This window comes from Phyllostomus discolor, chromosome 15 (assembly GCF_004126475.2).
Source record: "Phyllostomus discolor isolate MPI-MPIP mPhyDis1 chromosome 15, mPhyDis1.pri.v3, whole genome shotgun sequence".
NCBI classification, from domain to species: domain Eukaryota; kingdom Metazoa; phylum Chordata; class Mammalia; order Chiroptera; family Phyllostomidae; genus Phyllostomus; species Phyllostomus discolor.
Window position 1 is genome coordinate 26,784,515 of NC_040917.2, and position 26,078 is coordinate 26,810,592.

The window sequence follows — 26,078 nt, forward strand, 5'->3', positions numbered from 1 at the left end:
GTGGTGTTGGGGGTGGGGAAGGGAAACCCCTCTCCCTGCAGCTGTGGTGTGGACCTGTGGTTGCCCGCTATGTCCCTTTGTTCTGGGCTTGCTCAGGGCTCCAGACTGGGGGGCGCCCAGACATCCCAGAGGGTTGTTACCAGGACCCTAAAACCCCAGGGCTGGAACAGACCCTGGGGCGGCCCACGACTTGGGTTCGGCGGCAGGGCCTCCCGAGGCTTCCTGAGAATAGGGGTGAGCCTGGGCCGGCTCTCGGCCAGGATGCAGCCCCGATGCCGGGAGACGCAGGGAGGTGCTGGGCAGAGGGCCCGGCAGCAGACCCTCCCCTCGGAGCGGAAGGACCTGAAGAGGTCGTCTCTCCCAGCCTCACGGCGCCAGCAGCCCTCCCGCGCCATGCGTGTCGGGGGGCCGCTGGACCTCTGTGTGAATACCTCGGTGGGGAGCTGGGCTTTTCTAAGGCCGACAGTTGCGTCGTAAGCCAACTCTCGTGTTCAAAGGTGCTTCTCGTAAATGGAAAGCTGCCTCCCTAGAACTGTCTGCCCCGAGTGGCTGATGGCTCGGGCTCCAGAGAGTACATGAAACTCCTGCCCACATGGCAGCCCTTGCGGCACGGACCCAGCTCTGCGCCCTGTTGAGACTCCTGGGCCCAGTGGGTGTGAGCTGGCTCAGTCCCCGCCTTCCCTCCCTGCCCCCCACACAAGGTCACACACAGGCAGCGCCGTGGACCTGCGGTTCTCCCTGAGCACGGCACCCCCGGGCCTGCGGCGCCGCTACTCGCTGCGGGAGGAGCTTGCCAAGGTGAGGGTGGAGGGGAAAGGGGGATCTCCTGGGAGCTGGGGGTCTGTGAGGCCGCGTGCCTGGCTCCGGTTCCACGGCCGGCTGGCGTGTGGTGCAAATCCTCCCCCGCACCCGCCCCCCGTGTCAGCGACAGCTGCGGCCCAGGGGTGGGGCCTTGGCAGCTGCAACAGCTGTGCCCCCGGCCTCCTGGCCCCTGAGGCCCCACCGAAGCTTGTGCACGTGTGCCTGGGCGTGCAGGCGTGTGGTCGGGCTGGGGGCTGGGGGACAGGGGGGAATCGGCACGCTCTCTGGGACAAAGCTGTGGTTTATGGGGAGATGGGTAGGATGACGGACGGGGTGGCTGGCCCTTGGGTGGCGCCCGGAGTTCCCCGAGAAGCTGCTGGGAGCCCCTGCTGAGCCCTCCTGGGGCCGGGAGGAGCAGGAAGGCCGAGGGGCAGGCTGGCTGCTGCCTGGCCCCCAGTGGCTGGCCCCCTCTTGCCCTGCTCCCAGGGCCTCACCTGCTCACGGCCACCAGAAGATGCAGGTGGAGGAGGGGACTCACAGTCTGAGGGCGCCTCGTTCTCTCGCCCCCACCCCTCTCTGCTCATAACCACACAGCTGCTGCCCAGGGCCCCTCCTTGCCCCAGCCCCCTTCCTTGTCCCACCCGCTCCTCTGGCTGCCCCGGCTCTGTTCTTGCTGAGCCTGCAGGAACCTGTGCTCTCTCCACGGGCCTCTGTGCACCAGGGCAGTCCGAGGGTGGTTTCCGAGAAGCTGCCCCCCTCGGGTGGGCTGGCGGGCCCTGCCGTATGCAGAGGAGGGACACGGGACAGCCCTGGGGTCCTCGCCCTGTGGGTTAACAGTGCCAGATGCCGTCATCCTCACGAACGCTTGCAGGCGCTGTGACGACCCCATTGTGCAGATGAGGAAACCGAGGCACTGGGCGCGTAAACAGCCTCTCCGTGGCCACAGAGCTAGCCCTCGTGGGGCTCATCTGTCTCTGCAGTCCCTCCAGCTCCTTGTCACAGTCCAGGGGTGTGTCTTAGACCCACACGTGCACATACGCCACCCAGGGCCCTTATCAAAGTGCCTGCGGCTCTGCACTCCTGACACGCCCCCCAGAGGCGCCCCTCCCTGCTGCTGCCCCAGGTGGGGTTTCTGACCGCTCCCCCTTCCTTCTCTGCTAAGGACTGGGAGCCGTGTCCGCTGCCACGTGTGCGGGCCCCCACGGCCACCCCTGCCTTCGACAGTGACCCCGAGGTCTCCGACGTGGATGAGGAGGGGCCCGGGGGTCCCGCGGGCCCTGCAGACACCGTCTCCCCTGGCAGCCGCTCCGACGCGCAGACCCTGGCCCTGATGCTGCAGGAGCAGCTGGACGCCATCGACGAGGAGATCAGGCGAGGGCCTCTGCGGGGCGCGGGCAGCAGGCTTCGAGCGCTGCCCCTCCGGGCCCCCAGGTTCAGGCCCAGCGCTGGGCCCACGAGCCAGGACCCGGGGGCCAGGGGCTCCTGTGGCTGATGCTGAGGGGCGGGCCCCGCTCCCCAAGCCTGTGGCCAGTCTCGCCCCGGTCTCTGGGGAGGCGGCACCATCCCCGCTTTGGAACGGAGCCCGGGAGGCTGGCTGATTGGCCAGATGCAGCTGAGTGAGGTGCAGAGCCAGGGTTCATACGGGTCCCCCTCCCCCGGTGAGGCATCAGACAGTCACCAGGAGGGGCTCCCTGCCTGCCTTAGCAGGGAGGTGGCTCGTGTTCACGGCCAACGGCAGTCTGAGCGAGACACCGTCAGAGCTGCCGAGGCCTGTGGGTCGCGGCTCCCTTGCTCCCCTCTGAGCGCCACCCCGCCCCCTGCAGCCGTCATTGTTCCCGTTGGTCTCTGAACGGGAAAGTGTCGTCCGGGGTCGGGGTCAGTGACAGGGCCTGTGTGGGGGGTGCAGACCTCTCCCCATGCTGGGAAGCAGGCCGGAGAGCCTGGGGCCTGCCTCCAGGTGCCCCCTGGCTGCCGGCGTCCGTCCAGCAGGTCTGTGCCCCGCTCACAGAAGTGCCCCCGCCCCAGCCGCTGCCCCGGTTGAAGCGGGGAGCTCTGCTCCGCTAGCCCAGCGCACAGGAAAGGCGGGGGAGCGGTTCCACGCTGCCGTGGGGTGTGCGGGCAGTGCTGGGAACCCCGCCCCCCCGCTGGCCCGCCGGGGCTGACGGCCAGGTCCTGCCGCCTCCCAGGATGATCCAGGAGGAGAAGGAGTCCACACAGCTCCGTGCGGAGGAGCTGGAGACTCGAGTGACCAGCGGCAGCATGGAAGCCCTGGACCTGCCCCAGCTGCACAGGCGCGGCCCCATCCCCACCTCCCTGACCGCCCTGTCCCTGGCCAGCGGGTCCCCTGCAGCCATCGGCCGCGCCACTCCCACGGGAACCTCCCGCAGTGCTGCCCAGGACCTGGACCGAATGGGGGTCATGACCTTGGTGAGTCCTGGGACGGCCCTACGGTCCCTGGGCTCCGCTTTGGGGACTGGCAAGGGCTGTTCCCCTGACCAGCGCAGACGGTGGGCATCGGGCCGGCAGCCCGCCCTGGCCTGGGGAAGGGCCCCTCCCTGGGCAGGCACAGGTGCCCCGGAAACCCACAGCTGCCCACGGTGCCTGCCCCCTCAGAGGGGCCTGGCTTGGTTTCCGGGGCCAGCCGGCTTTCGGGGGCGATGTTGTCTCCGGGCCTGCAGGGGGCGCCGAGCCTGTGTTCTCCTGAGACCTGGGGCTCCCGCAGGCTGGACCCTGGGCACCAGGCGGGGAGTCTGAGCCCGGCTCCTCTCTCTTGCAGCCCAGCGACCTGAGGAAGCACAGGAGGAAGCTGCAGGTGAGCGTTGCTGGATGCGGGCCCTGTGGTCAGCCCTCGGCTCCCCCTGGCTCCCCCCCCCCCCCCCCCCCGGCCCCTGGGCCACCCCACTGCGCCCCCAGCTCCCTCCCTCTATCGCCTGATGGCTCCGCTGTCTGTTCAGCCACCAGTGTCTCGGGAACAGAACCGAGAGGATAAAGCCACCATAAAATGTGAGACTTCTCCTCCTTCCTCACCCAGGACGCTGCGGCCCGAGAAGCCCGGCCACCCAGCCCTGAGCCAGGAGGGAGGCCAGAGGTAAGGGGGGCAGCCCCGCCTGTCCTGCCCGGGTGTCTCGACATCTCACTTGTCTGTCAAACGCCATCAGGGAAGGACGGTCCCACACTCCCCTGTCGCCCGCTGGGGTCTCCCCCCTCACCCCACCCCTCTCTGACACTTACTGTAAGTCCTTGCCCCACCCGACCTCTGGCCCTCCTGCCGTGACTGACCTTTGTTCCCCCCCCCCCCCCGCCCCGCCCCCGGTGGCCGCCCGCAGCGCCGCGGAGGACCCGGGAAGCAACCCCAGCAGCAGCAACAGCAGCCAGGACTCCCTGCACAAGGGCGCCAAGCGCAAAGGCATCAAGTCGTCCATCGGCCGCCTGTTCGGGAAGAAGGAGAAGGGCCGGCTGACCCAGCTGAGCCGGGACGGAGCCGCGGGCCACGGTCTCTGCTCCTGCCCTAGGAGGGGCTCCGGGAGTTGTGGGCGGTCCCGTCAGGCCCCGGGCTTCCACGGGCTGAGGCTCTTCCTGCTAGTGCCCCCCCCACACCCCGCCAGTCCCGGCCAGGCCAGGGTGGGACAGGCTCGGGGTCTGGCTGACGTGGTGTCGCTCCCCCTCCAGGCCCACCTACAGACTCGGAGCTCGGGCTGCAGGAGCCCCTTGTGCCTGCCAGGCTGGGGACCCAGGCAGAGAAGGACCGGCGGCTGAAGAAGAAGTAAGGGCCACCGGCCAGGCTGGGTGCCGCTGCCGTCCCCCGGGCTGCGAGGGGACGGGGCTCAGCAGCCAGGGCCCAGCAAGGCCCTGAGGTGGCCTGGTTCGTGTGGGCCCAGCCGGGGCTGGGGGCCAGTCGGAGGGAGCACCCCTCCCTCTCGCCCTTGGGGGTGGGGGGTGGGCAGGTGTTTCCGCCCTGTGTCTCCCTGTCCCGCCGCTCCTGGCGCAGAGCAGAGGTGGCAGTCCGGGGGTGGGGCGCAGTCCCCGGTCCCTGGGACTCGGCACCGAGGAAAGACAAGGGTGGACTGCTGAGTCTGTTGCTCTTCCTGCAAGACACCAGCTGCTTGAAGACGCCCGGAGGAAAGGGACACCCTTCGCCCAGTGGGACGGCCCCACGGTGGTCTCCTGGCTGGAGGTAGCCTGGCAGAGGGTCTCGTCGGGGGCCCAGGGGTGGGCGAGGCCCCCGAGGCAGGACCTTCCCAGCATGCTTCTCCCCTGCCAAGCGTGCCTGCCACCTGGCACCGGCCCCGCCCCCCACGCACAGCAGCTCCCAGCGGTGACCTCGCTGGATGCGGGCAACCAGGCTGCTGAGCCGTGAGCTGTGCTCTCCCTGTGGGCGCTCCCCTGTGGGCGCTCCCCTGTGGGCACCCCGGGAGCTGAGGAAAGCCCTCCCCTTCCCGGGCCTCCGAGTTTTCGCCGTAGATGGGAAAGGAGGGCGTCTGCTCTCCCGAGGCCATGGCCGGGCCTGGGTCTGCCCCTGCCCCTGCCCCGGGCGCCGCCCGGCTCCTGGGCAGGGGCTGAGAGGCTCCGTGCCTGTGCCCACAGCTCTGGGTGGGCATGCCGGCCTGGTACGTGGCGGCCTGCCGGGCCAACGTCAAGAGCGGTGCCATCATGTCGGCGCTGTCAGACACGGAGATCCAGCGGGAGATCGGCATCAGCAACGCCCTGCACCGGCTCAAGCTGCGGCTGGCCATCCAGGAGATGGTGTCGCTGACCAGCCCCTCCGCCCCGCCCACCTCCCGGACCGTGAGTGAGCCCCGGGGCGGGGCCTCGGGCGGCTCTACGGTGCTTCTCTTTGGTCTTGGGGGGCATGGTGGCTGGGTCCTCCCCTTACTTCCCATCCCACTCAGGGCCCCCCTGCTCTGCAGGGGGTGTCGTCAATTCCAGGTGCCAGCGGGCCCAATGCCTGCTTCCCCCGTGCCCCATGGGCTCCAGCTCCCACACCGAGTCTGCTGCCAGCCCAGAGCTCAGCACCGCGACTCGAGGGCTGAGGGAGTGGGTGTTGGGGGATGCTCCCCTGGCCGTGCGGCCTCTCGTGGCCCCGCCCTGTGGCTGGGGTGGCCCTCGTCCCACGGCTGTAGCATTCCAGCCCCCTTGCTGAGGGGCCACCAGGTGACCCGCCCCTGTGCCTGGGTAGCGGGATTCGGAACTGGGCAGTGGGCAGGGCCTGCGGGAGGACTCTGGAAGGGAGCTCTGTGCTTGTCCTCGGGGGTCCCGGCCTGATGGGGGCACCAGGGGGCCACGTGCAGGGCCCGCGAGGGCTTCTCTCTGCCTGCAGTCCTCTGGGAACGTCTGGGTCACCCACGAAGAGATGGAAACTCTGGCAACGTCCACCAACACAGTGAGTGGGCCTGGGCCTGGGCCTGGGGTCGGGGCTGACGACCCCCTGGGGGTGGTGCGGGGGCGGGGGGGGGTTGTGGGAAGGTGACCCAGGCGGAGGGTTGGGGGGAGGGAAGTGTGCGTTGGGGGAGAGGGAGGGGCCCACTCCTTGGCCGCTGCTCCCCTCGAGCTGGAGTGAGGACGGCTGTGTGTGGGCTGGGCCGGCAGCCGGGGTCCCGCCTCCAGGGACGGGTTCGGGGTGGGCTCTGTCGTGGCCACACGCACTCTGCTGCCCCCTCCCCAAACACACGGCACCCGCAGCGGCCTCCTGCCCTCTTAGCCTTGACAGTGCCCTCTCCCTGGCCACCGCCCAGCCCTGGGCACCACTCTCTCCCGATGGGGCCGGGGCACACGCGGCCCCGTCTTGACGCGGCCCCTTTCCCCTCACGCTGCGCGGTTCCTGCTAGGACAGTGAGGAGGGCAGCTGGGCTCAGGTAAGACCCCTCGTCGGGGCTGTGCTCTCCCTGTAGGTGCTCCTGCCGGGAGCCTCCCTCCCCGTCTCCCCTTCAGCCACGGTCCTGGCTTCTCAGGGCGGTGGGCGAGGAGCCCTGGGGGGCAGTGCCCCCTGAGTGCCTGCCTCTCCCCCCACCATGCGACTCCCTTCAGGAATGACGAGACGTGGGTCAGAAGGACCCTGCTCCTCCTCCTGCCCCTCTGGGGAGCCCTGGGGAGCTCACTTCGTGAGCAGGGGGCCACTGGGCGGCTGCGGGGCCATCGGCCTCTCCAGGCTCTCTGGACTCAGAAGCGAGCAGGCCAAGCCCTCTGGGGCTTCTGTTCTGGGGAGACACAGGTGGCGAGCAGCCACCTGAACCTGCGGACAGTGGGTTGGTCAGGGGCCCTGAAGAGCAGGGGCTTGGAGCCGGGGCCAGTCCCCACAGGGAGGCGGCCAGTGGAGGTGTCCCCCAGGCCCCAGGCTGTGGAGGGTCCGTAGTCTCAGGCAGGTACCCGTGGAGCGGTGTGCAGAGACTCGAGAGTGAGCCGAGCTGGCCGTGTGCTGCTCGGAGCAGAGCCTTTCGACCAGCGGGCCGCAGGAGAGCTTGACACCCGCGGCGCCTGCTCAGCCGGGGGCACGGAGCTCGTCCCTGCAGGTGGTCGGGTCACGGAAGGACAGCAGCCAGGGCAGCGGCAGCAGCTGTCCAGTGTGAGGGAGGCAAAACCACACCCACCTTTTGTCAGATCGGCCCAACCACACTTTTCGACGTGCCGAGAGCCTCAGTAGTTTACGTGTGCCTTGAGATGGGTGAGGCTGGAAATCACCGGCTCAGAGAAATACGTGTCGGTGCTCGTGAAACCGTTAGCCCTGTTTCCACGTGAGCGAGTGACACAAAGCCCAGCACCGTGGCTCCGGTGGGGGAGCGCAGGCCCCGTCCTGCGTTTTCCTGTCCGGCGCCCTCTGCGGCCGCGGCGGGCCAAGGCTGCTGAACGGGCCGGCGGCCGCCTGCAGGGCGAGGCCCAGGTGCTGTGGGCACGGGAGGGCGCTCCCGTCTGCTCTGGGTAGTGGCTTCCGTCGCCAGCGCAGATAACCAGTAGCATCCCGGGGCCCCGAAAAGGTCCATTTAAAACGCCCACCTCGCACCACTACCAGCCGTGGGTGGAAATCAGCCGCAGTTTTACCGGACCGCCGCGGAGGCTGCAGCCCGGCCCTGCCTTCCCCCCGCAGACGCTGGCCTACGGGGACATGAACCACGAGTGGATCGGCAACGAGTGGCTGCCCAGCCTGGGCCTCCCGCAGTACCGCAGCTACTTCATGGAGTGCCTGGTGGACGCGCGCATGCTGGACCACCTGACCAAGAAGGACCTGCGGGTGCACCTCAAGATGGTGGACAGCTTCCACCGGTGAGCGGAGCTCCGTCTCCAGGCCGCCGGTGCCCGTCTTGTTCCGTGGCCCGTTCTGGGTGGTAACGGCTCCCCCTTTGAAAGCCCAATTCTCTCCCTTCGACCCTGAAGACACGAAACGTCACTTTTCTTCAGCGTCACCTCCTCGGAGGTTTCGCCCAGAGTTTTGCTGGGTTTTGTTGCTTGTCACTGGGCTTGCTGAATTCTCTGTGTTTACCCTGAGACCCAAGGGTCCAGTGCCTGGGCTGGGGCAGCCAGTTCCTTCCGGGTTGAGTTGCGGGGAAGGTCCCTCTGGGCCCTTGGCCTGCCGGCCTCCCAGACCTGAGCCTCCCACCGGCTTTTCTGCGGGACGTAGTTCTCATCGCCGGGAAGATCTCCTGTTCAAAGGTGTCTGCTCGGGAGGCCCTGGACTGCGGCCTCTGGGTCGAGTGTGGCTGACAGATGTGTTTTGTTGGTAGTTTTAAGATTAGGAATTTAGTTGCCAGTACATAGGCACTAGGAAGTTTGGCCCAAAGTTTTAGATGTCTGGCTTCTCGGAAATTGAAAGCTCTGTGGACACCTTGTAGCAGGGACTCAACAGTGGACAGGCCGGGTAGTGGCTGCCACCCCCGCCCCTCCCCAGGTTCAGGCTCCTCCAGCTCCCCAGCCCCTGCAGTCCCCCAGCCCCTGCAGCCCCCCAACCCCCCCAGCCCTTGCAGCTCCCCAACCCCTGCAGCCCCTGCAGCCTGCTAGCCCCTGTGCAGTAAACACCTGCTGAGCCCTCGGAGGCATCTGGGTTGAGAGTAGGGGGCTGGGAATGGTTTGAGGGGAGGCAGGCTTTCGGAAGTCCTTTCCAACACCAGCTTCTCTCCGGTGCTGTCTGGAAGGGGTGTCTCTGAGCTGCAAAGTAATTGTTCCAGGTGCTAAGGCGGGGGGCGGGGTGCTGCAGGGCAGAAGGAGGGAGCTGCCTGCATGGTCCAGTCTCTCAGAGCGAGCGGCGGCCTCAGCCATAGAGGGGCGAGAAGTTGGGGTTGGCAGGGAGCTTCTCCTCTGTCCCTCGGCTTTGCTGGGGACGACAGCCAGAGCTGCGTGGTGTTTGGGGCGAGGAGGGGCGAGGAGGGGCAGCGTGCCGATCGCTGCCGAGAGGCAGTAAGTTGTCTGTCAGCGGAGGTGCTGAGGCCCGGGTGCCCGGCCCCTGCATCAGGCAGGTGTTTGGAGGGACGGCCTCGGGGCTCCATCCAGCCCCCGGCGTCCGCGGTTCTCCGCCCTGCCCAGGGCTGTCTGGTGAGCGCCCCACACGCACCTGCTGCTGCCTGAGTGCTCTCGGCGCTCCTGCTCGTTAGCGTCCGGGATGCGTGCTGTGCGCCGGGCACCCCGCTGGGGCGACAGCCGTGAGGGAGCAGAGCGGAGCCCCCAGCCCGCCTGGAGCTTCTGTGCCAACCTGGGGGGGAGACGTGGGCACGGAGAAGGCGGGAGGTGAGAGCCAGACGAGGAGTGTGGGGGCGTCACGTAGTCAGGTGGGCCCGGGGCGTTCGAGCAAAGATGGAAAGCAGATCGGCTCCGGGCAGTGGAACCGTCTGTGCGAAGGGCAGGGGTGCAGGGCTGTCCCCCGCCTGCCACCGAGGGGCCCGGGGTGACGTCTGAGAGCCCCGAGGCTGTTGGGGGGAGTCCGGTGCCTTGGGAACACAAGGGGGTGTCCTGCTGGCGCTTCCCTGTGACGGGTGGGCTGTGGGTCCTTGTCACTCAGTTCCTCGGGAGCTGCTGTCCCCTGAGAGCCTGCTGTCCCCTGAGAGCCTTTCTCCCATTGGTGGGCCCTTGCGGGTTGGGAGAGGGTGGGTCAGGAGAGGGTGGGTCGGGAGGCAGAGAAGGGGGCCGCCATGTGGAGGAGCCTGTGGTTGCGGGCCTGGGGCAGACGGGCGGGCGGCGGCAGGGCCCCTGAGGCTGTGGCGGGTGCCTGCAGGACCAGCCTCCAGTACGGCATCATGTGTCTGAAGAGGCTCAATTACGACCGGAAGGAACTGGAGAGGCGGCGGGAGGAGAGCCAGCACGAGATCAAGGGTGAGCTGTCAGCCAGCAGGGCGGGAGCTGGGGGCCCCGGGACTGAGGGGACGTGAGGCCCATGCCCGGGGGACACTGCTGACGGGTGGTGGAGAAGAAGGAGCCCCTGCCCAGTCAGCTGTCCCCCACCGGACAGGGGTACCACCTGCAGGCTGGACGGGAAGGAGACCTCGAAGGGGGAAGGAGAAGCCGTTGCAGACCAGGGGCCTGCCGGCCAGACCCTGAGTCCTACAGGGCGCCCGGTGCCGGGGAGGAGAGGGGCGTGGGCACAGGGAGCCCAGGGCCCTGGTCTGGGGAGCACCCTCCGTCCTGGAGGCCTGGTGAGCCTGGTCCCTCCGCTCCTCTTCCCGCCTCCAGACGTGCTGGTCTGGACCAATGAGCAGGTGGTGCGCTGGGTCCAGTCCGTCGGGCTGCGGGACTACGCGGGCAACCTTCAGGAGAGCGGCGTGCACGGCGCCCTGCTGGCCCTGGACGAGAACTTCGACCACAGCGCGCTGGCTCTGGCACTGCAGATCCCCACGCAAAACACCCAGGTGGGTGCTGCTCCTTCCCGCCCTCTTGCGCCGGCCTCAGGAGGGTGGGGCCTCGCCTCCAGGAGGCCCCTGTCACCCAGCCCCCAGGGGTCAGGCGCTTCACACACACAGCGCCCGCCTCACACGGTCCCTGCCGCAGAGGCTCCCTGCCTGTCTCTTCCTCAAGCTGCTTTTCTGTCCACTGACCTGACCTGCTGGCCCTGGGCCAAGGGTCCGCCGCCCACATGTCCCCTGTCTCCCACCTCAGGGCTCTGGGCCTGGGCCCCGGGCTTGAGGCGCTGAATGGACCAATAACCCACCCAGAACCGGGCTCTGTCTCCCGTGAGCAGCTCAGAAGAGCAGGCCTCTCTGGAAACTGCGCGTCACCATGGTTCTGGGGCCGCCGTGCCAGGACACACCTGAATTCTCACGGCCTGTGTCTGCTCAGGCTCGCTGCCTGCTCGTGGGCAGTGGAGTCGGGCTGGGCCACCTCGTGCCACAGGCCTCTCTGACTGTGCTGGCCCAGGAAGGCCCCAGCGCCAGTCTTCCAGGCTTGCTCACCAGGCCTGAGCTTCCAGGATTCCGAGCACGGCGGCTGTGCCACCTCAGGGCCCAGGCCTTCGTCTCCGCCTTCTCCCAATTGCTTTAGCTTTTCCTCCTGGGGCTGCCTCCTGCCCTGATCACTTTAGCCGTCTGGTCCGAACTGGGGGCAGCTGGCAGGCCTCTTGAAACTCAGTGACAGAGCTGCACGAGCTATTCTGGGAGCAGGGGCGTGTGGCCTGTGTGAGGGGAGGGCTCCGCTGTCTCGGAGGTCTGGGCGGCGGTGGCCTTCTGGGGGCGGTGGCAGCGCACCGGCCAGCGTGTCCGAGAGGCCCTCTGACCCCTCACTCTCGGAGGCACATCGTTTCCGTAGCCGCCCCCTCCGACCTGGCCTGCCCTGCCCTTCGCACACCCGCCGCTCTGGGGATGTTTGCGGTGGGCTTGGTCCTCGCCTGTCCCTGCTCCGAGGGGAGCGCCTCTGGGTGCTTGAAGTCCCCCCCCCATCCCCCCCACAGTCATCGAGAAGGCTGTCGTGTTCCCAGTCCACCTCTGTGTTCCGGTCTCTGCACACACAGCCGCTGTGGGCGGGGCTGGCCCCTGGACAGGAGCAGGCCCCCCAGCTGTCCTGCCTTCCTTGCTCCCTTGACCCCTTCGTGGCTGGGCGCTTAGGGGAGGTGGGGTCTGAGCTGGCGGGAGTCCTTCATCAGAAGGGTTACAAACACCTGGTGGCACTTTTGAAAACTTGCTTATTTCGGCATCTCCCAACCCCTCGGGGAAACCCCCGGGAGTCGTGGGGGGGACGTTGGTGTTCCCCTCAGCCCCAGGGCGCCCGCCCACGATGAGCCGCCTCCAAGTGAAGTTTTAATGAGGGGCCTTGTGGACATGGAGGGATGAGCTAAATCCCTGTTGCTCGTGGCCTGCACCACCATTTACGCCCCACCCCCCACGTCATCTTCACTTAGGGACAAAATGTGGGTTCTTCCTGTCTGTCCAGGTGTCCTCCTGGAAACGTTGCAGTCCCCTGACTCGATCAGTAAGAAACAACCCGAAGGTTCACAGTTGACTTGTACGAGGACCCTGAAGTTCGCCCTTGGAGCCAGGGAAGCAGGTGACTGACAGGTGGCGTTGGGCTCACTAACTGCAGCCCCTCGCCTCTCTTACCTGTGCCCTGCAGGCCCGCCAGGTGATGGAGAGAGAGTTCAGCAACCTGCTGGCCTTGGGCACAGACCGGAGGCTGGAGGACGTGAGTGCTCACCACCGTGCATCAGGGGCCTTGGGGCTCGGTCGTTGCCAGTTCGGGGGGTGGGAGTCTGTGAGTTGTGCTCTCCTGGGGCTGGTGGTGTTGGGTGGCCTAAGGAAGGGAGCCCCGGGGGAGGGGTGAGGCCAGCGGGGAGGCAGGGCCCAGCCACCTCGGGCTGGGGAGCCCCTTCCTGGAAGGGGAGCTGCAGGCTGCCCTGCTCCCACCGCCTCTCGCAGCTGCCTGACCCTGGGCCGGTCTCCCCAGAGGCTGTCTCCTGGGCACCAGACCTTGTCCTGGTCTCTAGGGCCTCTCTGGTCAGGCCTGTAGGCCGCACCTCCGGTCAGGGCCTTGCAGGCAGAGTGGCGCCGAGGTCCCCCAGCAGCAGGTGGGCTGCTCCTGCCTCGGGGCGGAGCCAGGCTGTGGGCTCTGGTCTGGGCAGGGTCACGGGAGGACAGACGTGGTCAGGAGAGTTCCTGATGGCCCTGGGGACAGGGTGCCTGCACAGGAAGCCAGTCGCCATCTGTGTGTCGAGGGACATTTGCCGAGCACCTGTGTGTCTGGGGTGTGGGGCGGCCAGGCCGCTTGGGTCAGAGCCGCGAAGAGGGCGGCCTGTGCCCCGGGGAGGGTAGAAGCTGAAGTGTGTGTTGAGGGGCGGGGAGGTTAAGGAAATGGTCTCGTAGGTACCTGTGCAGTGCTCCTGGGCCCGGAGCTGGGACAGGGGTGTGTATGCCCCCTAAGGGGGCCGCCCACTGGCCCTTCAGGAGCCTGCCCATGGCAGTCTGTCCCCTCTGTGCTTCTTTGAGCCCATCAGTGGGCAGCCTGGGGAGGACACAGGAGGCCCAGGGTGGCAAGCAAGCCAGGTCTCCTGACCCCTGACCCCAGAGGAGGACTGGAAAGGTCACCGGTGTCCCAGGCCCCATCGGAGGTGACTGGGCAGAGGGCAGGCAGTCGCACGGGAGGGTGGTGGCAGGTCCCCCAGAGGGGCCCCTCTCGTGGAGGGCGGTATCCGCTCCAGCCAGACTCATGTCATAGACAGGGAAACTGAGGGCCAGAGTGTGGCTTCCTCCTTTCCAAAGGGTCTGGAGTGGGACCCTGTCCCCCTCCTCGCTGTGACACCCTCCCCATGGTGAGGAGGGCAGGTGGCATTTCCAGTGTGTCCCCACTGCAGGGGGAGGACAAGGTGTTCCGTCGCGCACCCTCCTGGAGAAAGCGCTTCCGGCCACGGGACCTGCCCAGCGGGGTGCTCGGGGTACCCACCCTGGGGGCCCTGCAGCCTCCACCAGCCCCGCCCAAGAAGGTCGCCCCTGAAGGTGAGCTGTGGGCCACCCCCCTGGCTTGCTCCCCGGCGCTGCATTGACCCTGCTGTGGCCCTGGCTCTGGCCGCCCGGCACCAGCACCCACACTAATGGTGGCCCTGTGTGTCCCCTGGCTACCTTCTGCCTCTGCCCAGCCAGAATGGCCAGGGCTCAGAGGCCGGGGACACCCACAGTGCAGACCTGCTCCTGCTGACCCCTCCCGCCCTGGCCTGGCCCGTGTGCCTGTGGCGCGGGGTAAGTGGGCCAGGCCCAGCCACACGGCCTCCTCTCTGCCTCCCGTGCCCGCCCTCCTGGCTGGCGGCTGGCCCCGGGCACGCGCTGCTCCATCGGGCCTGGCGCTCCCGGCTTGCCCACCCGCTGCAGCCTGCAACCCCAGCCTCCTGGGCGCTGAAGCCTGCTCACCACCGACGCCTGTCTCTCTCTCTCAGCTCACTCCCACTATCTCTATGGACACATGCTCTCCGCCTTCCGGGACTAGCCGTGGCCCGAGGGCTCCGCAGGCTCCGCGGCGCCGACCCTCCTGCCCGACCCCTCCTCCCACGGCTCCCGGGCTCCGCAGTGACTCTGGTTGCCCTGGATCTCCGAGCTGACTCCTCCGTGCCCTTGGCAGCCCCCAGCCTGGTGCCACCCTGTGTCCTGTGTCAGCCTCCCATGGGTGTGGCAGACTTCACAGGAGGCAGAGGACGCCACCTCCTCCTCCTGGTCCTGCCCTGGCCTGGACTTGGACCTCCACGGGCGCTGTGCCGAGGGCTGGGGCAGCCTCGACAAGAAAAGGCACCTCGCACTCAACCAAGCTTGGGCTCTTCGACCTTCTGGTCCCTGTCCCCGACCTGGCCCTGCCAACGGCCTGACACCTGTGGCTCCTGCCTCCAGGGCTCGGGGGCTGCAGGAGGCCTGTCCTCCCGGGATGGGGAGGCCGGGGGGCAGTCCCCAGGCCTGGCTGCAGCCAAATCCCAAATGTGAGTTTGAGAAGACTCGGAGAAGTGACCCCTGACCTTTGGGCCAAGGGTCGAGGTGGGGAAAAAGCCGTCCACCCCCGACTCTGGGTGCGGGCCGGCCGGTGGGAAGGGAGCCCAGGGTCTGCGGGGGTCTCGCCCCGAAGGATGAGGGGGCGGGGTCTGTGCGCCTGGGCTCGGGGCAGAGCAAGCCCTCACCCCCAGGCACTGCCGGCCCTGCTCTGCACCCCTGCCCCAGCTGTCCCCTCGGCCCACTCCGCAGTAGCCCCAGCCCCATAACAGTGGGCCCCCCGGGGCACTGAATGCACTCTGACCTTGACTGCAGGTTTGGGAAAAGGGAGGCGGGACGACATAAAGCTTCCGTCAGTGAGTCGGGCCCAGGTCCAGGCCCCGGGGCCCTTGCCTCCCAGCTCAGGGCTTCCTGGGCGGGCGGGCGGGCAGGGCCTGCCTCCTCCAGAAATGCCCGGACCCGCCAGCCCGTCCCCGTCGCCTCTGTCCGTGTATTTGCAGAGTCACCAGTGACCTGAGCCTGTGCCCGGCCCCCGAGTCTCAGGCCCCCCCTTGGCGTGCCCCGGCTCAGTGTGTCCGAGTGGGGGCTGGGTGTGCCCGTGTGCGTGGGTGGGCGTGTGTGCCTGCCAGTAAACAACCTGGTTTTACGACAGCTTACGTGTGGCTCTGGGCTTTTGTTCTATCGGAGCTGACCTGCCATGTCCAGCTACCTCCACAGTCCTAGAGGGGGGCGGACCCTGGGAAGCAGATGCCAGAGTTGAGAGCCGTGGTGGCGGAGCAGCTGAGGGCTGGCGAGCAGAGACTGGCTTCCTCCGGGGTGGGAAGGGAGGGGGGGCAGCCGACTGCCGCTGAGGTGGGCTCGTCCCAGTGATTCTTATCTCCTCCTTCTGGCTGGACTCCCCAGGAGCACTGGGCTGCATCTGATTGGCCCAGTTCGGGTTATTGCCGGTGCCTCCGCTGGAGACGGGAGCTTAAGCTAATTTCCCTGAGGGGCTGCCACTCATCCAGGAGCCCTCCTCTGTGATGTAATTGTGACGGCTAAGCTCCCTGTGATCTAGGGGAGTCCCTGGGCTGCAGTGACAGCCGTGGGCCGGGCAGCCTTTGCCGTCGTCCCCTGGCGGCCTTCCCCCAGCTGGGGCCGAGGGGCAGGGGTGCTGCGGAACAAATCTGTGGGCAGCGGGCACGCCTGGCCCTGGTGGGGGACCACCAGCCCTGAGAGCCATTCGTTGCTGGAGGGTGTTTGTTCTTTCCAGAACATGAATGTGAACTTCAGTTTCCAGTGGGCTTGATAGCTGAGGAGGAATAGACTTTGAAAACACACCAGCCCTAGCTGGCGTAGCTCAGTGGATTGAGCTTGGGCTTGGAACCAGGCATCACAGGTTCGATTCCCAGTCAGGGCACATGCCTGGGTTGCAGGCCATGACCCCCAGCAACTGCACATCGATGTTTCTCTCTCTCTCTCTCTCTCTCTCTCTCTCTCCCTCCCTCCCTTCCCTCTCTAAAAATAAATAAATAAAATCTTAAAACAAAAACAAAAAAACACACACCCGGCAACGCCAGAGCCTACCAGCTCCCTGACTGAGGCGGGGGCCCTTCTCGGCCAGCGCAAACCCCCAGTGCGGGTGGCAGATGAAGGTGGCTGGGTAGTGTCTGGGTAGTGTCTCTCTGGGAGCCCTGGGGTGTGGGGCCTGAGCTGGGAGGGCTGAGAGTCGGGGGATGGGGCCCTTCCCAGCCGGGGACTGAACACGGCTGTGCAGTAGAAGGAGCCGCCCTCCCCTGGGGTCCGAACCTGCTTTGAGGCCACTTCCTCCCCTTTCTTAGGCAGTTTCCAGGGAAACCTTGGGGACCCCGGGCGGAGCCCCCTCCCTGGGGGTGAGTCAGGAGACAGGTGTGGGGAAGGTGTCCTCCTGAGCCCCAGGGGCGCTGGAGACGGGTCGATGACTCTGGGTTCGTCTGCCAAGGGCCCCGAAGGGCAGGCTGGGGGCTGGAGCGGAGCAGGCTCTGAGCCGCCAGCCTCCGGTGATGCTTCTGAAACTCGCCGTTTGCCGTCACTCAGACAACCCTGGCCACAAGCTGTTGGGCGTAAGGAAGTTCTGAGTAGACGCTCATGGCTCACCGACACTGGAGCTCCCCGTGGCTCCTATGCCGTCTCCTTCCAGGGTCTGTCCTCCCTCAGGACCCCAGTGTGGGGACAGCGACCTTGGCCACTCTTCCTCTCGGGCTCCCGGTGACATCCCACCAGCGGGGAGGCAGGGGTTGGGGAGGGGAGCCCACCGATTCCAGCTGCGCCCCTGCCGGCGGGCTGTGGGCCGAGCAGTGGGCATGTGCCCCGTGAAGGCGAGGACCTGGCGGGACCCAGTGGACTGTGCAGTGTCGTGAGTCAGAGGGCGCTGGACACACAGTGGGGCCCCCTTCACGTCCCACAAGCACTTCTGTGGACTCTGGTTGGCACCCGGCCTGTGGACATAGGACCCCCTTGGGTCATAGATAGAGCAGGGGTCCCGGGCCTAGTGACCACCAGCAGCGGGGAGCACTGACGCTGTGGAAACTGCCGGCCTTGCAGGCTGGCCCTGGGGCGGCTGGACAGAGGGGGCGGGGCAGGAGCAGCGGACACCCCTCCCCTCTGCCTACATCATCACAGACATCCAGCACCCAGTCTTTATTCATTTTTTAAAAAAGGAAATCCAAATAAGTTAGCAAAAAAATTACAAAACAATAGCAAACCCACACGATGCTTAGTTAACAAAAGAAATCACCCCAAGGGTCCCTGTCCCCTCCCCGGACCCCCCGTCCCTTGCAACTTGGCACAGGACACGTTGGTCAGATGGCAGCTTCACAAACAACACACAAAACAAACAAAACGAAAAGCCACTGGAAGACACCCAGGGTTCACCGCAGAAGCTTGGCCCCCCAGGGACTAGGGAACAGAGGGCTGTCCCCTCTCTTCTCCCAGCTCAGGGCAGGCCCAGCCCAGCCCCTGGCCTCAGAGAGAGAAGGAGGTCGGCGGTCAGGGCAGTGTCTGTGGCACACAGATGTGTGGGGGTGGGGGTGGCGTCGGAGGCTGCGCTGGGGTCAAAGGGAAGCTCCTGAGTGTGCCCAGAGCGGGGCGCACACGGCACCCTGGTCCCCTGCGTTCTCGCTCTGGAGCCGGGATGGCCTGTGCCCCGAGCGGCCAGCTCAGTGAGCGTGCCCGCTCACTGTCAGGGTGGTGGGCTGACCTCGCGCACGTGAGGAGGGGTAGGCTGGCCGCCTCAGGTGGCCCCGCTGCGGCTGTGGTGCCGCCAGTGGCCAGCCCGGCAGGCGCCCTCAGCGGGGCATGGCTTCATCCGGGAAGGCCACAGAGACGTCCTCCATGCCAATGCTGTCCACCACGGACGTGAGCGAGTGCAGGTCGTGGGCCTCGGTGGGGTCCGCTGCGAGCAGGTGGTCTGCAGGGAGGAGGTGGGGGTGGTTACTGGGCGTACACTGTGTCTGGAGACCCGGGACAGCTGGGGGAGCGAAGCTCAGGGGCCCTCCTCCTCCAGCGCTGGGCCCAGAAGCAGCTGCCCGCATTGGCGTGGGGGGGGGGGGCGGGGCCTGAGTGGCAGGTCCTGGGAGGTGGACCTACCCTGGCTGGCCAGTGGGCAGCACTGACTCAGCGACTCCCAGGGAGCCTGGGGCAGGGACGGCTCTCTCCCTGTAGGCGGCAGCCACCAGCCGCCGGCACCAGCTGGGAGCTGCAGAGGCTGGAGCCACCTCAGCTGGTCAAGGCTTCAGGGAAGCACGGGGCTTCCCAGCCCACCCCGGGGCCTCGGGGTCAGCAGGTCGCTGCAGAGGCCAAGGGAAGAAGCCCAGGGCAGGGAGTGAGGCGGGAGGGGCCATGTGGACCGGACACAGGCTGAGGGGTGTGAGCCAAGCTGACCAGGGTCCCTCCTCACTTACCCGCTGGGTTGGGGCCGAACTCCAGGGCACTGCCCCACTCGGGACTGCAGGAGGCACTGTGGGAGCTGCATTCACCGGCCACCTGCAAGACGCCGAGGCCCAAGGTCAGGCACGGCGTTCGGTTCTGTGGTGTCCTCTGTCTGGTCCCCCAGGCGGATGCTCCTACGTGGAGGTGCCACCCCCCAGCCTGGGCCACAGCCACCCGGGGTCGTCACGGTTAGCCCCTGCCCCGCCCCCGCCTGGCGACCAAGCCGGGCCTTTCCTGGCCTCCATCTGGGGCGGGCCCTGGGCTGAGGGCGTCTGGCTCAGCAGGGCCTCTCCGTGGGTGCTGGGGTTCCAGGTCGGGGGTGTGGCAGGGCCGTCCTCGCCCGCGTACTTGGCCTTGCTGTTGGGCCGCACCCCCAGGCACCCCGGCGGCTGGCCCTGGCCTGGCCCCTCGACCCCTCCTTCTGCCCACCGCCCCCCGCCCCATCCCTGCTTCTCTCCCCGCTGCCGCTGTCCTGTCTGGGGAGGACACGGGACCCGGGGCAGCCGGACAGCCCAGCCCTCTCGGGGCCCTCTCGGACCCCCCCGGGGGGGGTCAGGGGGGCCACTTACCCCCGCCGAGGGCCCGCCCCCGCCACCGCGGCCACGCAGCCCGCGTTCCTCCTGGTTGAGGGCGCCGAGCAGGGCCTGCAGGCGCTCGATGTACTGGATGGCGCTGCGCAGGATCTCCACCTTGGGCAGCCGCTGGCTGGGGTTGGGCAGGGCGCTCCGCTTCAGGGCCTCGAAGGCCTCGTTCACCTTCTTGAGCCGGCGCTTCTCCCGCAGCGTGGCCGCCCGCCGCCGGTCCACGGACACCGACTTCCTCTTGCACACCTTGCACGCCCACGGCAGGCACTGGCCCGGGCAGTGCTCGGGGGTCCCCAGCCCCTTGTCTTCCAGGGGCCCCCGGGCTCCGGGACTCAGGCTGAGCTCGCTGCGCTCGTAGCCCGGCGGCTCGAAGCCCTGGAGGTGGACGGGCAGGTAGTTTTCCCCGTCGTAGAAGTGGGGCTCCTGGTAGAAGTAGGGGGGTGTCTCATACAGCTCCATGGGGTCGGAAGAGGCTCGTTCCTGCCACCAGCCCCTCACGCCAACTGCTGGGTGCCATTTAAACCCTCCTCGCTGGCATGGAACCAGAGATAAATATAGCCAACGCCGCGGAAACCTGAGCCCCTCTAAGCTGTTGCTACACATCAAGACGTTCACAGCGGATTAGACGTGAGCCCCCCACCCCCTGCCCCCCTCCCCCGCCTCCACCCACCCACCCAGGCTGCCTGCCCGGCCGGCCGGCCGGCGGCTCCTGTGCCCGGGAGCGAGCCCGTCGGGTGTAACTTGATTAGTTTTCATTTCTCAGCAGCCCCCGTGGGGCAGGCAGGGGAGGTGGGGACGCATTCTCATCTGCTCCTTTCAATTACTGCTGGCGGGGGGCCGGCCTGCTCTCTGTGGGCCGGGACCAGGGAAGCAGGGGTGGGGGCAGAGGGGTGGGTTTAGGCTGGCAGGGGTCTCACACCCACCGAGTTGTCCCTCTGCCTCCTGGCCGTGCTCTAAGCAGACGCACCCGAAGGCAGGCGTGGGAACTCGGGATCGGGGCGAGAAGGGCTGAAACGCAGGGACAAGCGGCTTCCCCGTCCGGGTCTTTGTCTCTCAGGGACGTTGTATGTCTCTCGGGGCTCGTGCGGCTGGGGTGTGTCGAGCCGACAGGAATTTGGGGGCCTGGCTTTCCTTTTCGGCAGGGCCAGCGGAGGCCTCGAACATGCCGGGCGGGGGCGGGGCAGCCCGCGTGCCCACCGTGGAGGGTCCCAGACTCGAGTCTGGTCATCCTGCGTGTCCTCCCTCCCTCCCTCTCTCCCTCTGCACCCTCCCGCGTTGGCTCCGCCAGCCTGTCTCTGCCCCCAGCCAGGCACCACGGTCTTCCTGGCTGCCTGCCGTGGAGGTGGGGGGCAGAGCCCCTCGACTCAGTTTAAACCCTCGCTCTCTCTCCTTGGCCACCTGGCTGGGTCCCGCGTCTTCCCGTCCGAGCTGTCAGCCCCACCTGCAGCCTGGGGTCTCGGAGGTCGAGCACCGGAGGCGCTCCGTGACCTCTGGGGTTCTCAGGCCCTGGCTCCTCGGGGCCTCGGGGCCTGGGTGGACCGTGCTCCGGGCAGCGGGCAGGGGCCACAGCCGGTCTCTGAGCTGCACGGTCTCTGCCCTCAAGGACCTTGACAGTCACCTACCTGGTGCTACCCAACCCCCAAGGCCTGAGTCCCCTTCCCCAGGGCTGCTCAGCTCCGCTGGCCCCAGCCCTGGCCACAGGGAGGCCTCCTTGGTCCTAAGCTGCAACCTGCCCCATTACTAAATCCCTTGGTCCCAGTTTTTTCTCTAGGGCCCAGTGGACAGAGCCTTGTCCCTCCTCCGTGACAGATGGGACTGATGCCATCCCTCCTGGACAGTGGCAAGGACCACAGAGGAAGGGAAACTGTGGGGACTCCAGGAACACGTCGCAGGGGAGGGGGACCCGAGCTGAACTCCCAGGGCCTGGCCTCCCTTCCGCCCCTTGTCGGTGGGAGGAGCTGGGCAAGTGCCGTGTCCGGGGGGTGGGAACAGAGGCGGAAGGGTCGACGGCAGCGCCTGGCCCTGGGCCCGGCCAGTGAGGGAGAAAATGCCCCGCAGGGGCCCCGCCCCAAAAGGAAAAAAGTAAAAGGAAGCTGCCTCAGTTTACACTGCACTACTATGCACCCTGGGAATGGGAGGGATGCTGATGTTACCATGGAAACCCAGAAATGGCATCGCTTGGTCCTTTCGGGATCCCATCTGCCTCACCTGCCAACAGTGTGCCTCGGTCCTCTGAACCTGGGAACGGGAGAACTGGGGTGTTCCGTGGGGATGCTCAGGGTCCCCCTGTCCAGTGCGCGTGGAACGACAGTGCGGCCAGCGAAGGGCCCACTGCACAGGAGGGTCAGGAGCCTCCAGAGGGCCATGTGGAGGACACACAGGGTCCAGACAAGGAGCAGAGCGGACGGGGAAGGGGGCGTCTCTGACTGGGGCTCTGGGCTCAGGACAAGCCTGTGGGGTGTGGGGGCCACCCAGCGGGGCCTGGAGGGGCTTGGAGCCGAGGCAGGGACACCCCATGGGAGACCGCAGCGGTCATTCGGGAGCAAGACGCCGGAGGAGGGCTTGACCGGGAGGGGACAGGTGTTCCAGCTGGCGGAGGGGTGAGTGTGGGCAGGTGAACGCTTGTTGTGATGGACGGGCACCTGGCACAGGACGGACCCCTGCTCCGCACCTGGCCTCTCACAGGGCCACAGCCTGGCTGTGCTCTGGGCCTCAGGGAAGCAGAGCAGCAGGACTGGGGGAGGGGCTGGGCCCCTTCCCGTGTGCGACAGACACTTATCCCTTCATCTTCCGGGTCAGGAGACGCGCCTGGGCCCTTGTGCTGGGGCTGGGGTCAGTGACCTGAGCAGGACGCGGACACGCCTGCAACACACTCGCTGGTGCGTGTGGAGAGGAGCACGGGCGTCTTGCCCGTGGAACCCGGTCCCTGGCGCACAGCCCCGGGAAGGGTGGTGTGCCACAGAGGTGGGGTGCCCCCCCCCGCCACGCTCAGCAGCCTGAGGTGGGGGTGGCCTTGGGAGCCTGCCTCGCAGTGGCACGCGCGTGTGTCTGTCTGAGGGGCCTGTAGGCTGTGTCACGGCCCCGCTGGGGGGCACAGGCCCTCCCAGGACGCAGAAGAGAGGGTAGCTCGGGTGTCTGTGACCTCAACACCCTGACGGGGGGAGGAGACTGCCCCTTGACCCACCTCAGTCCTCTCAGAGCCGAGCTGGGGAGCAGCCGCCCCTGGAGGCCAGGCCCCCCTCCCCCGCGGCCCCACCCCAGGAGCCGCCCTCTGATGGACAGGGACACATTGGGGCCGCCACAGAGAGGGCTTTGTGCTCCCAGCAGTGGGGATCCATCAGCTGCGGCCTGACAGCAGGGAGTCAGGCCCTAATCCCCCCCCCTTCCCCGAGGCTGGCCTGGGCCCACAGGCCCTGCTGCCCAAAGCCCTGTCCCCAGCAGCTGGGCCCCTGAAGGAGGGGCTGCCTGGCTTTGGCTGTCACCTCGCACGCGGGCCGGTCTTGTTTGAGAGGCCTCAGGAGTCCCCGTCTTGGCTTCCGCTCCTCCCCTGCCCCGCAGCCCGCCCAGGCCTGGTTGTCTGACCCCCGGCCCCTCCCGGGGCTGCCGGGCTGCCTGGCCTGCACCCAAGCGGGTGCCCATTCAGGAGTCCCTTGTGCTGGGCATCGGGGAGGGCTCTGAAGCTGGGCCTGAGCTGTGTCCCTGGGCTGCGCCCCGGGCTGTGCTGGGAGGGCGACGCTTCCCCGGGCCCTGCGTGCCGAGCCGAGCCGTGAAGGCGAGCTGGCACCGGGCCCTGGGGCAGCAGCCCTGCGGTGAGAGCAGACCACAGCCAGAGGGTCTGGGCTGGGAGCCCCCCCCCCCCGGTCAGCGGTCCCCCTCTCCCTCCTGCCAGCTGGGACACTGTGGCCCGGAGGACAGGTCTAGCCCTAGGTGCACGGGGCTCCGGGATCAGAGGGCGAGGGGTGCTGGCTCTGGGCGCCTGAGCTGAGGCCTGGGGCGGAGTCGGGTGCCTCCTCTCCTGGCTGGGCCGGCAGGCAGACTGGGCCCAGCCCCACGGCGAGTGCCTGCGCCCCCGTGGGCTCCACGCAGGGCGGGGCGGCAGCCGCTGGAGGCGCTCTAGGCTTCGAGTGGGACGTGCGGGGGCACGTCGGAGAGTGGCGTGGGGGAGACAGACACGCCAGGGCGGGGGGCCACGGGCTGGGGGGCCGGAGGCCTGAGGGCTGGAGGTGGGAGGAGGGCTTGGAGGCCAGCGGGAGTAGGCAGCGAGGGAGGAGCGGGCAGGCCCCGCACGGTTTCCATGCAGGACGAGTGTCCGGTGGCCGTGGGGAAGTCGCCTCTGCCTGGAATCTGCCCTCAGAGCCAGGCTCACCCGCCAGGAATCTCTGGCCTCCGCCGGCCGAGGCGAGGCTGAGGGGCAGGAAGTGGGGGTCCTCGGGGAGTGGGTTTCCGGGGAGGGGACTGGTGGTCACGGGGCTCAGCAGGGTGTGTGGCAGAGAGGACCCGGGCCTTTGGAGACTCGGGTGGGGCCTCTGAGGGGTGCTTCCTGCGTGCGGGCCCCTGTGCACCTGGCTCAGACGCTGGGGGGTTCAGGCGGCAGGAGCAGGAGCCCGGGGCAGGAGTTGGTGCACTGCGGGCCTTTCTCCTCCCTGGGTCGAGGTCCCCCATTTGTAAGTTGGGGGCTGCATGGAGTGACCCAATGGCCCCTCGCAAGGTGGCACCCCTGCCCTGACCCAGCACGTGGGCCCGCAGCGAGCTGGTGCGTGGGGCCAGAGGGCCTCAGCCTGAGGAGTGGACTTGGGGCTCAGCCGGGGTCAGCGAGGACCCTGTCCTTTCCCGTCTGCACATCCACCCCTGGTCGGTCTCTCCGAAAGGCCACTGGGCAGCTCTCTGACTGGTGTGCAGACCTGCCTGGCACCTACCTGTCCTACTCACCGCTGGACGCCCCCGACCTGCCCCTCCTGCCCCCTCCCTTCCGGTGCCCCTCCTGCCCTCCCTGTGGGTCCACAGCCCGGCAGGCCGCCCACCCCCGGCCCCTCCCTGGACAGCTTCTATTTCTGCACTTTGACAAGTTGTGACATATTTGGGAGCAGCTGCTGCCTGGGTGGAGATGCCTGTGCTGGTCTCCGGCTCTGGCTCGTCCTCCCAGAGCCTCTCCGCCGGCCGCCCCCTCCCAGCATGTGCTGCGGGGCCTTCCCTGCTTTCCCCTCCCGGGAGCTCGGGCCTCGTCCAGCCTCGCCGGCTCCCGTGCGGCTGCCTGGGGCTCTGGCCGGCACAGAGGGGCCTGCCTGGGGGGGAGAGCGGGTGGCTGCGTGGGCGGCACAGAACTCCTCGGCCACATCCACGCTGTGTGGCTTGAGGCAGGCCCCCCCCCCCCCCCCGGGCTCTACTTTTCTATCTGTAAAATGGGGATAAGTGCTGTCTTCCCCGGCAACCATAATTGCTGTTGTCGCCTGGTAACCGAGCGGACGGGGAGCCCCTCTTGTCTTCTCTGGGGACTTCATTCCGTGTCCCTCTGTCCCCCTCCCTGCGGGCCTTCCCCCGAGCTCGGAAACGGGAGAGTCTGTCCCACTGAAACCCCTCCCTTTCCCGAGCAGCCCTCAGCTGCGGCTGTGTCACGGCCTCTCCTTGGGCACCAGGCTCCTGGCACCGGAACTTCACACTTACTCACCGATCTGCTCACTGGCTTCCGCCTTCCCCGGGGTGCCAGCTGCCCGCAGCGGGTGCCCGCTCCCCCCTGGGCGCTGGCTCTCAGCCCCGCCTCCCTGCCCGAGGCCCTGCGGCTTCCCCCAGTTCTTCTCCGGGCTTCGTTGTCACTCCTCTCATGCTCTTCCTCCTTTCGTCTCTCTCCCTCCTCTTCCTCCTCCGCCTGGGCTTCCCCTCCGCCTGCCCTTGAAGAGGGACCTTGAGGGTTAGGTCTCTTCCCTGCCGTCTCCCTGGGCGACCCTGCTCTCCCACCCGGGGTCGGACGGCTCTGTGTATGGGGGTCTGGCCGATGCTAGCCACTCCGCACCGTTCGGTGCCGACAGCCCCCAGTCTGCCCCCCTCCCCGAGCTGCAGGTCACGGGTCCCAGGCACCCCATGCTCATGCCTCGCAGGTGTGGAACCGTTAGAGCGTGGAACCCATCCCCATGTCCCCTCTCTCGGTGATGACTGAGGCCACCGTCTACTCTGTCACTCCCGGCCACACCCGACATTCTCCTTTGTCTGTCTGTCTGTCTGTCTGTCCCGGGCCCCCTCAGACCGTCCCCAGCGGGTCACAGCCAGACCAGGAAACAGGCTCCTGGGAGTCGGGGCAGGTCCGTCCGCCCCCTCCCCCAAAGAGCAGGCTGTGGGGGCACCGCCTCCCGCCCCGTGGCCCCTGCTGCCTGGAGTGTTCTGCCCGAGCCATGTTGCCAGCACCCCCTTCCCCGTGGGGGGACGGGTCTCAGGGTGGCCCCCGATGGCAGGGGTGGCTCTGGGAACCTGCTGACCCCGGGCCCAGGGGCTCTCCCCAGCAGGCGTCTCCGTGCTGGTGTGCCCCACACCGCACAGCTGCGGTGGCATTCCCGCAGTGGACAGGCCGTGCCACCGTGTCCACCAGCTCCCACGCTCGCGTCCTCACCCACCCGGTCCCCACCCCCAGTGCGGTCACAGCCCGGCTCTCCTCAGCCGATGGCTTGACTTTCTACACGTAAGGGTGGGGAAGTCGAGGCTCGGGCTCAGGCCCCAGGCCGCCCCACCCAGCCCCACCCCACCGGGGCTCTCCTCACAGCTGTGCTGAGTCTGGCTGCCCGAAGCCCCGGTCACCTGGCTGTTCCCCATCTTTCCTGGCTGCGACCACATTTCTGAAAGCCACTGTTGGCTAGTGAGGCCCTCACACTTCCCGGTCTGGGCAAGGAGCGAT

At 67.8% G+C, this 26,078-nt stretch overlaps 2 protein-coding genes across 6 annotated transcripts in view; one reads left to right on the top strand and one right to left on the bottom strand.

The window, feature by feature from the left end:
* PPFIA4 (PTPRF interacting protein alpha 4) overlaps positions 1–15,322 on the top strand; it is a 28,398-nt gene extending 13,076 nt beyond the window's left edge. For 2 of the 4 annotated variants that reach the window (XM_028531143.2, XM_036016046.1), the window contains exons 14-30: positions 702–798; positions 1,964–2,172; positions 2,988–3,228; positions 3,578–3,613; positions 3,756–3,889; positions 4,128–4,294; positions 4,471–4,564; positions 4,894–4,975; positions 5,386–5,586; positions 6,119–6,181; positions 6,627–6,653; positions 7,880–8,055; positions 9,995–10,092; positions 10,450–10,625; positions 12,319–12,387; positions 13,553–13,694; positions 14,129–15,322. In XM_028531143.2, the coding sequence (XP_028386944.1) occupies positions 702–798; positions 1,964–2,172; positions 2,988–3,228; positions 3,578–3,613; positions 3,756–3,889; positions 4,128–4,294; positions 4,471–4,564; positions 4,894–4,975; positions 5,386–5,586; positions 6,119–6,181; positions 6,627–6,653; positions 7,880–8,055; positions 9,995–10,092; positions 10,450–10,625; positions 12,319–12,387; positions 13,553–13,694; positions 14,129–14,178 (2,062 nt within the window). In that variant the 3' untranslated portion in view covers positions 14,179–15,322. The remainder of the gene's footprint in view (positions 1–701; positions 799–1,963; positions 2,173–2,987; positions 3,229–3,577; positions 3,614–3,755; positions 3,890–4,127; positions 4,295–4,470; positions 4,565–4,893; positions 4,976–5,385; positions 5,587–6,118; positions 6,182–6,626; positions 6,654–7,879; positions 8,056–9,994; positions 10,093–10,449; positions 10,626–12,318; positions 12,388–13,552; positions 13,695–14,128) is intronic. The other 2 variants (XM_028531145.2, XM_036016047.1) reach the window with 2 other exon arrangements.
* A 2,006-nt stretch (positions 15,323–17,328) lies between these two features.
* On the bottom strand, positions 17,329–19,817 carry MYOG (myogenin). Of its 2 annotated transcripts, none has more exons than XM_036016096.1 (3): positions 19,304–19,817; positions 18,587–18,668; positions 17,329–18,093 (listed from the first exon to the last, which is right to left on the bottom strand). In XM_036016096.1, exons 1-3 carry the CDS (start codon positions 19,799–19,801, stop codon positions 17,972–17,974), a joined length of 702 nt encoding a protein of 233 aa, XP_035871989.1. In that variant the 5' UTR covers positions 19,802–19,817; the 3' UTR covers positions 17,329–17,971. The 2 variants fall into 2 exon arrangements, with proteins under 2 accessions (XP_035871989.1, XP_028386940.2); XM_028531139.2 differs by having other exon boundaries at positions 19,184–19,817.
* Positions 19,818–26,078: the final 6,261 nt, after the last annotated feature.